At 43.0% G+C, this 11,485-nt stretch overlaps 1 protein-coding gene across 1 annotated transcript; it reads left to right on the top strand.

The window, feature by feature from the left end:
• On the top strand, window positions 1,501-9,432 carry SLC25A3 (solute carrier family 25 member 3). Its single transcript, NM_001164512.2, is given in 9 exon segments — window positions 1,501-1,625; window positions 1,863-2,023; window positions 3,585-3,658; window positions 3,661-3,705; window positions 6,156-6,335; window positions 7,362-7,543; window positions 8,023-8,195; window positions 8,891-9,001; window positions 9,092-9,432. Coding segments are annotated over 8 exon segments (1,083 nt in total). The 5' UTR covers window positions 1,501-1,625; window positions 1,863-1,866; the 3' UTR covers window positions 9,253-9,432.

The following is an 11,485-nucleotide window of genomic DNA, read 5'->3' as shown; positions in this document are numbered from 1 at the left end:
GGGCTCAGGTCTGGCGTCGCTGTGCCTGTGCCATCGGCCGGCAGCCCTAGCTCCGATTGAACCCCTAGCCTGGGAACCTCCATATTCTGTGCGGCACTAAAAAGCAAAAAAAAAAAAAAAAAAAAAAAAAAAAAAAAAAAAAATTATAATATTGGAGTTCTTGCTGTGGTGCTGTGGGTTAAGAGTCTGACTGCTGTGGCTCTGGTCACTGCAGAAGTGGAGTTCTGATCCCAGCACCACACAGTACGTTAAAGGACCCAGGGCTGCACCTACACCAAAGCTGCAGCTCGAATTCAATCCCTGTCCCAGGGAGTTCCTGTCATGGCTCTGTGGTAATGACACAGATGTGGCTGGGACCCTGAGTTGCTGTGGCTGTGACTGTGGCTGGGAGCTGCAGCTCCAATTGGACCCCTAGCCTAGGAACTTCCTTATACTGCAGGTACAACGGAAAAAAGAATTTCAAAACAGTGACAGCCAAACATTAAACCAAGCACAAGTCCAGTATCATTGCACAGGTAGCAAGCCCATGCCTTGCTTCCAGCATTTAAGAAACAGGTGCACAGAGATCAAGTTAAGTTTTCAAGTTTACTTTGTCAATAGCTGGAAAAATGTCAGAGCCAGAATTCCAAGAGGCTAGACCCCTACGACACTCCTCCCAACTAAATAAGACCTTTCTCTGTTTAAGCGAATCTTTTTTTTTCTTATTATCTGATTTTTAAATTAGTCTCATTCAAATTGCAAGCTAAATTTGAAAATTAACACTGAAACACAATAGTATCAGGATGAATTCAACCACCCAGTCATTCTGCTACTTTTGGTGAGTTGATAGTCTGTGCCAGTCATTGTGAAAAAGTCTTTTTATTGTTTAAGTCAATCTTATGAAGATTTTCTAAATGTATTAAATACACGAAATCTGCTGCCAGTCACTAGTTCATCCCTCTACCCCCAGGGGTTAAAAATAATTTATTGAATGCTTTAATATGTTATACAAACTATTGTGATGAAGCAGCAAGCTATCTTAAGAGTTCCTGCTAAACATTTCCTTTTAAAATACTCTTCTAAAGTCTGATGGAAAATGCAGACATTTCTACTGTAACGCAATGTATGGAACTTAAAAAAAAAAAAAGTACTGTAATGGCATCAGCCATGATACAAAGTACTGCAAGGACATTCTAACCTCAACACCGAAATAATACACTATCACGGATTCTTTTTTTTTTTTAAGTGAATACTATAGAGTAGCTTCTTTAAAATAACTGAAGCCCCACACTACGGGAAAGACGTTTGAAGGTGAAAGGACAAAAAGAGGAGGTCACGAACACAAGCCCACAATACCCCAAAACCCGGCAAGGCACGAGCGCCTGCGCAGAAAGAATCCTGCTGCGCAGAAGTCGGCCGGAAGGGCTGGGGCGAAAGGGGCGGAGATAGGGTTGCTAGGAGATCTTGATGACGTTCACGTCTCGGCGCTCTTCTCCGCCAATGGGTGCCGCCTGCTTGTAATGACGCGTTGTGTGCGTTGCGCTGACGCCGCGCGAAGGGCACAGAACTAAAGGCCGGGAGGACGTTCGGTCTCTGTGAGCCGCAGCCTTTCCCAGGGAGCGGTTGTGTGTTCGCCATCTTAGGGAGTGAGTGTGGCTCGGCCTTCCTCGCAGTGGGTGCGGGGAGCGGAGCGCCTGTGAGGCGCTGCTTTGGCTGTAGGCCCGGTCGGCCTCCTCTTTTGGGGAAGCAGCCATGACCTCCTCAAGGGCGCGGAGGCGGGAAGAGGCAAGGCCCAGGTGGAGGGTCCCCAGCGTGCAGGTGACTTTGACCGGCCTAACGGCCCCTTTTGCTTGTCCTCTGACCGCCGCTTCCTCTCCCCCCAGGAAGATGTTCTCGTCCGTGGCGCACCTGGCGCGGGCGAACCCCTTCAACGCACCGCACCTGCAGCTGGTGCAGGATGGTCTCGCCGGCCCCCGCAGCAGCCCCGACGGGCCCCCGGGCCCACCTCGCCGCACCCGCAACCTGGCGGCCGCCGCTGTGGAAGGTGAGGTCACACCCTGCCCCGATAAGGTCTTTGGGTCATCTCTTGGGCCGCTCGGCCTTGGTGCCCTTGCCTGGCCTGGAGGACAGGGAAGGACGCACCCAGCCCGCAGGACGGCGCCCAGTTGCTTTTCCGAGGATGTCAGCCTGTTTTGCCCGAAGCCGGTTTTCGGATCTTAGGCCCTCCCTCAAGGGCGTGGGAGGGCCTATAAGTACTGCTCTCTCGGTGACCTCCACGTCCTCGAGCGAGTAGAGGCAAAGAGGCCTTGACTAGCTCCTTATCTTCTCCGCGGTGAGCCAGCTTGGTCAGCAGACTAAATATTGGATGAAGTCTCCTTCCTAACCACTGGCCACCGCAGTTTTAACTGTATTATGTGTTTGAGTTTCATTTTCTTTTAAAAAATACTCCTTCCTCTCGAGCATTTCGAAGTCTAATATTACTTGACACAACGAATGTGAGATAGCTAGGTATCTTGTTTTAATGTGGTTGATTGACTTGCAGCCCCGGAAGGGGTATAGAAAGGATACAGTGATTGATAGTGATCCCTTTGGTTGTATCTCTCGGGATTCTTGATGCTTAGACGTAACTTTATCTTAATTGTGAGTATTTTAAATCCCAGTAGAGTATATTTACAAAAGAAATCTGAAAACGGAATTGTAAAGAGTATTGAAAATGTTAATCTACCTTGTACCTGTAAAATGTGAAGTTTACTATGTCTTTAGTGTGGGTAAAAAAACCTTTACATCATCGTTCTGGCCTTCGATTTTGTAAAGTTAAATATATGGTTATTTGTGTAGAAAATGGATATGACTTCACGAATTTATATCTAGTTCTACGCTGTAGGGATTCGTTAGTGGGGGATAGTATTCGGTCGGTGGGGTAACCTTAGAGGTTTGGAAACTTTTACATGTGAGGGCCCTTTCTGAGTTTGATTTGTATTCAGAAGTGTGTTCTTATGAGCCCTTAACAAGTGGAAGTTTGACTTTAATTAGAGGAGCTGTTAATGGTGTAGAAAACTTTTTAATTCATACGGCAAAACGAGATAGGAGTATCTCACAGACATAGCCTTCATAATCTTTAAATGATTGTTTTGATTTTGGCAGTGAACTTCTTCACAGTAGGTGGAAAACTGTTTTTCAGCTTACTTCTTGTAAATGGTGGCCAGAACTCTTCATTTGTGTTAGTACTATTTCACAGGGAAATATAGTTCTCTTTCATTCCCATGGCCTTAGTTACCTCTGAAGAAATACTTACTTGATTTTTTTTTTCAATCAAACAGAGCAGTATAGCTGTGACTATGGATCTGGCAGATTCTTTATCCTTTGTGGACTTGGAGGAATTATTAGCTGTGGCACAACACATACAGCATTGGTTCCTCTAGATCTGGTTAAATGCAGAATGCAGGTTTGTTTTTGCATGTTGGACTAAATAAAGCATATTGTTGAAGCATGGCTGTTATCTACTAACAAGCTGTGTGGAAGCCTAACTGCAGAGCAGAGGTAAGTTGATAACCAGTAACATGAGCATTATATTAAAATGCATGGTGTGTCTTGTCTTATTACAGAGTACAGTTGTGAATATGGCTCCATGAAGTTTTATGCACTGTGTGGCTTTGGTGGGGTCTTAAGTTGTGGTCTGACCACACTGCTGTTGTTCCTCTGGATTTAGTGAAATGCCGTATGCAGGTTTGTATTGAGATGACAACACTGAACATCTCTTTCGTGTGTGACTTAATTCCAAATAATGTTAAAGGGCTCCACAAATGGGAAGAATTCGAAGACATCACAGCTGCTAGAAATTTTAGTAGATTTCTTTAACTCATGATCTTTTTTTTCTTTTTTGGGGGGGGTGCACCCACGGCATATGGAAGTTCCCAGGCTAGGGGTCCAATAGGAGCTGCTGCAGCCAGCTCTACAGCCACAGCAACGTGGGATCCGAGCCTCGAATGTGACCTACACCAAGCTCATGGCAACACCAGATCCTTAACCCACTGAGCGAGGCCAGGAATCAAACCCACAACCTCATGTTCCTAGTTGGGTTCATTGACTGCTGAGCCATGAAGGAACTCCTTAACTCATGATCTTTAGTTAGTGTTTTTTGTTTTTTTTTTTTGTTGTTGTTGTTGTTGTTGCTATTTCTTGGGCCGCTCCCGCGGCATATGGAGGTTCCCAGGCTAGGGGTTGAATCGGAGCTGTAGCCACCGGCCTACGCCAGAGCCACAGCAACTCGGGATCCAATCCGTGTCTGCAACCTACACCACAGCTCACGGCAACGCCGGATCATTAACCCACTGAGCAAGGGCAGGGACCGAACCCGCAACCTCACGGTTCCTAGTCGGATTCGTTAACCACTGCGCCACAACGGGAACTCCTAATTAGAGTTAAGAGGTGAAATACCTCTTAAGACAAGAGTGTGGGTAGATTGTTGATTTCAGGCTCTGGCTATAAATGGATTTTTGCTGCTGGGCTCAATTTAGTCTAGAGTTCAAGGCCTACTGATTTGTTGTGCTCCAAGCTCCAAATAGTCATTTTACCAGCAGTCAAATGTCGGAGTAGGCGGTGATTCTTTGTGTATTATATCAAGTGACTTATCTCTTAATTTGTTGATGCTATCAAGGCAGAGAAGATTGTAGATTAAAAAACCTCAGTATTTTAGTATTAAAAACTTGTGGGCATAGCTTCTTGGTACTAGTTTTTACAATTAAAATATTGTAATTAGGATTATTAAAACACAAATAAACATCAAACATTTATTTGTCCCAAACAGGATTAGAAGTCTACTTACCTAAAAGAGAAAGGAAGGTGAAATAATTAGCAGGGAGTGGAAGGTGCTGTATACCAGCCCTTCTACTACTGAGAGAAATAGATATTTACCCCTATTATTTAATAGAATGAGTGTTAAATATTTTTCCTAAAACTTCCTATGCATGTCTTTTAAGGTGCATTGGATTTCTTTTTATTTTTAATTTAAATTTTTTTTTTTTTTGGCTTTTTGGCTTTTTGCCTTTTTTAGAGCCGCTTCCACAGCATATGGAGGCTCCCAGGCTAGGGGTCGAATCGGAGCTGTAGCCGCTGGCCAACACCACAGTCACAGCAACGCGGAATCCGAATCACGTCTGCAAACTAGACCACAGCTCAGGGCAACGCCGGATCCTTAACCCACTGAGCAAGGCCAGGGATTGAACCCACAACCTCATGGTTCCTAGTTGGATTCGTTAACTACTGCGCCACCAAGGGAACTCCTAATTTTTAAAAATTTTTAATGATTTTTTTTTTTCCATTCTAGCTGGTTTACAGTGTTCTGTTTTCTATTGTACAGCAGCGTGACCCAGTCACACATACATATATACATTCTTTTTTCTCACAGTATCGTGCTCCATCATAAGTGACTAGATGTAGTTCCCAGTGCTATATAGCAGGATCTCATTGCTAATCCATTCCAAAGGCAATAGGAATTTCTTAAGTCAAAAAATAATTCTCATGTTACTGTTCTTTTTAACTTGTATTTATTTATTTATTTATTTATTTGTCTTTTTGCTATTTATTGGGCCGCTCCCGTGGCATATGGAGGTTCCCAGGCCCGGGGTCGAATCGGAGCTGTAGCTGCCAGCCTACTACGCCAGAGCCACGGCAACGCTGGATCGTTAACCCACTGAGCAAGGGCAGGGACTGAACCTGCAACCTTATGGTTCCTAGTTGGATTTATTAACCACTGCGTCACAACAGGAACTCCTTAACTTGTATTTAATTCAAGTATTAATTGTACTTGATGAGTGAGCATATGTCAGGGTTATAGACTTTGTTTATGAAGTAGCTTTAAGACTTTTAAGTGGTAAAAAAATCTTATCAAGGGTTAGTTTTATTGTGTATTTTTGTAGGAATTTTATCCTTTTAACTAATCCTCCAGTCTGAATGAAAGAAAGCTAGACATTACAAAAAGTTATATTTACAAAGAGAAATATAGACATTAAGGTGATGACATGCAGGGAACTTGTATTTATCTACCTTTTGTGTAGTTACTAAAGCTTATTTTAGGACCAAAAGGAAAAACTTAATAATAACAAAATTAAATATTTATGAGAAGTGTTATTAGCTCTTTAGTACATTTAATTTTTTCTTTCTTGTTTTCAATAAAGGTGGACCCGAACAAGTACAAGGGCATATTTAATGGATTCTCAATTACACTTAAAGAGGATGGTGTTCGCGGCTTGGCCAAAGGATGGGCTCCGACTTTCATTGGCTACTCCTTGCAGGGGCTCTGCAAGTTTGGCTTTTATGAAGTCTTCAAAGTTTTGTATAGCAATATGCTTGGAGAGGTATGTAATTTAATTTTGGAATGGAAAGTCCTAAGCTTTTATTTATATGTTTATTTATTTATTTGGCCATGCCAGGGGCAAGTGGACATTCTCTGGCCAGGGATTTAAGCTGTATCATAGCAGTGACAGTGCTGGATCCTCAACCTGCTCTACCACCAGGGAACTCTTGAAAGTTCTAAGCTTTTAACTTAAGTGTGAGACCAGAAAGGATCTTAGATTTTTGTTTGACAAATCTTTGGAACTGAGGAACTCTCAGAAAGGGTGAAAAACGTTTCAAATCATAAGGCTGTTTTAACAGAGAGAGGATGAGGAGAAGAAATGATATTTCATTAGGTTTCAGTACTCTTTTTATTTTATTTTTTTAATTAAAAATTTTTTTAGGGACACATGTGTGGCATATGGAGGCTCCCTAGCCAGGGGTCGAATCAGAGCTTCAGCTGTTGGCCTCCGCCATAGCGCACAGCAACGCTGGATCCTTAACCCACTGAGCAAGGCCAGGAATCGAACCCTGCTACTCATGAGTACTAGTTGGGTTCGCCAACCACTGAGCCATGGCGGAGAAACCAGTACTCTTTATGCTATGCTGCTTTCCAAGTGAGCTGGACTTTGAGGCATTTGGGGGTTTAGGTTTTTTTGGCTGTTTTGCAGCATATGGAGTTCCTGGGCCAGGGATCAGATCCAAGCCATAGATTCAACCTACACTGCAGCTGTAGCAGCAACACCAGATCCTTTGCCCCCAATGCCAGGCTGGGGATAAAACCTGTGTCCCAGCTATCGTTGGCAACTAGTAGATTAAGAAATAGTCACAGTGTAAAAAAAGAAAAGAAATGAAATAGTCACAGTGTACTGAGATTGATGAGGTTGTGAGAGATAACATACTCAGTCTCGTTATGTGTTATTTGCAGACTGTGATAAAGAAACACTTGAGATATCTGAAATTCAACTGCTTCCTAGAATTTTTCCGTTAAGGTAAATTTAGAACAAATACAACAGCAGTTCATGTTCCTCCTTATGTTTTTCAATTAGGAGAATGCCTATCTCTGGCGCACATCACTGTATTTGGCTGCCTCTGCCAGTGCTGAATTCTTTGCTGACATTGCTCTGGCTCCTATGGAAGCTGCTAAGGTCCGAATTCAAACTCAGCCAGGTTATGCCAACACTTTGAGGGATGCAGCTCCCAAAATGTATCAGGAAGAAGGCTTAAAGGCGTAAGTAAACATTTCTCTAAATATATAGTATAAAAACACTCATTTGAGAAAACTGCATTTGTTTGCATGAAGCCTGCTGGGCTTTTTTTTTTTGTCAGTCTACAGATGACTTGATATTTGACCTAAACATTAACTTTTTTTTTGCATATAGTCAGGCTGCCACATGCTTCCTTAGATCCACCTTTGTGGATGCCAATCTTGGACTGAGTTCTACTTGTAAACTTTTGATTTCTTGTAGTTCCAGTCAAAGAAGCATCCAGCAACTTTTTTGGTTGTATAGTCAAAGGTGCTTGAGTCATTGGCATGTGAGATAAATATACCTGCATGTTAGTCTTTGGTTCTGGTAGAAATGACATGCAATTGTGCTGCCATATTTTACTATCAGGACTCGACTGGTGTGCGGACACTTTGGTTAGTAATGAACAGCTCTGCTGAATGAATGTATGCAACTGAGTAAAATAAGCCTTCTGATTTCCTAGATTCTACAAGGGGGTTGCTCCTCTCTGGATGAGACAGATACCATATACCATGATGAAGTTTGCCTGCTTTGAACGTACGGTTGAAGCATTGTACAAGTTTGTGGTTCCCAAGCCCCGAAGTGAATGTTCAAAGCCAGAGCAGCTGGTTGTCACATTTGTGGCAGGTTACATAGGTATGAAATATTTAGAACATGCTTTATCTCCCCACTACATTTTATATGCTTTTCAGGATTCATAAATACGTACTCATTAGTTCTTATTGTAATTGTCTTATTGTTTGCATGTCCTAATTAACTTAGGAATGTATTGACTTAATTGCTGCAGCATTTATTTTTTGTTTCGTTTTTCCAAGAACAAATCTTTCACACAAGAAAAAGTGTTGGATACAATGTGAATATATAAATAAAATTTTAGGAGTTCCCATTGTGGCTCATTGGAAACGAATCTGGTATCCATGAGGGACTCAGGTTCCATCCCTGGCCTCGGTCAGTGGATTCAGGATCTGGTGTTACCATGAGCTGTGGTGTACATCGCAGATGCGGCTGGGATCTGGCGTGGCTGTGGCTGTGGTGTAGGCCGGCAGCTACAGGTCCAACTTGACCCCTAGCCTGGGAACCTCCATGTGCTGCTGGTGTGGGCCTAGAAAGAAAAAAAAAATTAAATCTTGAATATAAAAATTTGGGAAAAAAAATTGTTCTGCTTTACATAGGGTAGAATGCTTTATGACCTTTCTTGTCTCACTCTAAAATGTGATTTTTTTTAGAACTAAAAGAATTTATTAGTCATGAAAAGGTTGGCTGTGATGTGAAAAGAAAACAGTATTTTAAAACTGACTCCATATTGAATTATTAGTCTTGATTTTTTTCAGCTGGCGTCTTCTGTGCCATTGTTTCTCACCCTGCTGATTCTGTGGTATCTGTGTTGAATAAAGAGAAGGGTAGCAGTGCTTCTCAGGTCCTCCGGAGACTTGGATTTAGAGGTAGGCTTTTTTTTTTTTTTCCCTCTAGAGGAAGGATAGCACTTTGTGGAGTGTACTGTATTTTTCACTCATGGTTCATATTTCATCCAGGTGTATGGAAGGGACTCTTTGCCCGTATCATCATGATTGGCACTCTGACTGCACTACAGTGGTTCATCTATGACTCTGTGAAGGTCTACTTCAGGCTCCCTCGCCCTCCTCCACCTGAGATGCCAGAGTCTTTGAAGAAGAAGCTTGGGTACACTCAGTAGATAGATGAAAGCAAATGTGGACTGAATCTGCTTGTTGATCAGTGTTGAGGAAGATGCAAAAGAAACTTTTATATATTTGACAATGTAGGAAATTGTCTATTCCTGATATAATTACTGTAGTACTCTTGCCAAAGGCAAGAGTTTCAAACTTATTGTTGAAATAAACCCAAATGTTAATGATTTGTCTGTGACTTGACAATTTTTTTAAAAACTAGCTTTTTTAAAGAATTAACGCTAAAATGGAAAGAATTAAGCATACATTAAAACCTCAAAGAGAGTTTTCTTTTTTCTTTTCTTGTCTTTGTTCCTTTTCTTGAGCCGCTCCCATGGCACATGGAGGTTCTCAGGCTAGGGGTCGAATCAGAGCCGAGGCCACCGGCCTACGCCACAGCAATGCAGGATCCGAGCCACGTCTGCAGTCTATACCACCGATCACAGCAACGCAACGCCGGATCCTTAACCCACTGAGCAAGGCCAGGGATTGAACCTACAACCTCATGGTTCCTAGTCAGATTCGGTAACCACTGAGCCACGACAGGAACTCCCTCAAAGAGAGTTTTCTTGGTGGCACAGTGGGTTAGGGGTTTGGTGGTGTTAATACTGGGCACAGATTCAGTCGCCTGGCCCTGGGACTTGAGTGTGCTAGGGGTGTGGCAAAAAAGAAACCTCAAGGAAAAAATCCACTGTTGGTTGAATACTTTGATCCCTACCCGTAAATTGTCATATGTCTGAAGTTTTGTCACTCAAGATAGTTCTTAGATTTTTAGGAATCATACCCTAAATTTTTAAAAACTTCATTGTTAAATTTGAATACGGATAAGTATTCGCTTGTGCTTGTATTTTGACAAGTACATTTCAGCATATAATCAAATTTTTGTAGCATGTACTGTATTTTAAAAATCCTAGGAGTTCCCACCTTGGCCCAGCTGAAAACAAATCTGACTAGCATCCATGAGGACGCAGGTTTGATCCCTGGCCTCTCTCCGTGGGTGAGGGGTCTGGCGTTGCCATGAGCTGTGGTGTAGGTCACAGACACTGCTTGAATCTGGTGTTGCTGTGGCTGTGGTTGGTATAGGCCAGAGGATGCAGCTCCAATTTGACCCTAGCCTGGGAACTAACATGCCATAGGTGCAGCCCTAAAATGACCAAAAAAAAAAAAAAAAAAAAAAATTAGGGAGCTCCTGTGGTGCAGTGGGATTGGCCGGCATCTTGGGAGCGGTGGGATGCAGGTTCAATCCCTGGCTGGGCGCAATGGGTTAAGTGTCCGGCATTGCCATGGCTATGGCTTGAGTCAAACTGCAGCTGATCCTGGCTCAGAAGCGCCAGGGTTTTAAAAAAAAAAAAAAACCTAATCGGTTTGTTAATCCTTATCTAAAAAAAAGATAGACTAAATTTAGGGTAATTAAAAGAATGATGGTTTATTTGTTTTTTGTTTTGTTTTGCTGTTTAGGGCTGCACCTGTGGCATAGGGAAGTTCCCAGGCGAGGAGTTGATTTGGAGCTGCAGCCGCTGGCCTGTGCCACAGCCACAGCAGATCCAAACCACAGCTCATGGCAGTGCTGGATCCTTAACCCCCTGAACAGGGCCAGGGATTGAACCTTCATCCTCATGGGTACTAGTTGGGTTCTCAACCCACTGAGCCACAATGGGGTTTTGCTTTTTAAGAAGAGTGCCTGCTTGACACTGGAGTAGTTGAATGCCCTGGGAAAGCATCACTCTAGCATGTTCAAGTTTCTGAAATTTGGTTTAAACCAAAATAGTTTTTAAAAATTGGAAAGTAAGGAGTTCCCGTCGTGGCATAGTGGTTAACAAATCCGACTAGGAACCATGAGGTTGCGGGTTCGATCCCTAGCCTTGCTGAGTGGGTTAAGGATCCAGCATTGCCATGAGCTGTGGTGTGGGTTGTAGACGCGGCTCGGATCCTGTGTGGCTGTGGCGTAGGCCGGTGGCTACAGCTCCGATTAGACCCCTAGCCTGAGAACCTCCATGTGCCATGGGAGTGGCTCAAGAAAAGGCAAAAAGACAAAAAATAAATAAAATTGGAAAGTAAGCCCCTCTTTAGTTTTCCTTTGTATAAAAGGCCAAACTATAATAATACTTTGTTTTTTAAGTATGATTACATTTTACCACGAGGCCTCTGGATATAATAATCTGGGTTGAGTTGACAGTCCCTGTGTGAAGAATGTGGATTGGGCCTCAGGAAACTTTCAAAGAGCCTAAAGGGAGAGAAGTG

The sequence above is a fragment of the Sus scrofa genome, chromosome 5 (genome assembly GCF_000003025.6).
Source record: "Sus scrofa isolate TJ Tabasco breed Duroc chromosome 5, Sscrofa11.1, whole genome shotgun sequence".
In the NCBI taxonomy this organism is placed as follows: Eukaryota; Metazoa; Chordata; class Mammalia; order Artiodactyla; family Suidae; genus Sus; species Sus scrofa.
The sequence above is the reverse complement of the archived record's forward strand: the minus strand, read 5'-3'. Positions and strand labels throughout refer to the sequence as shown.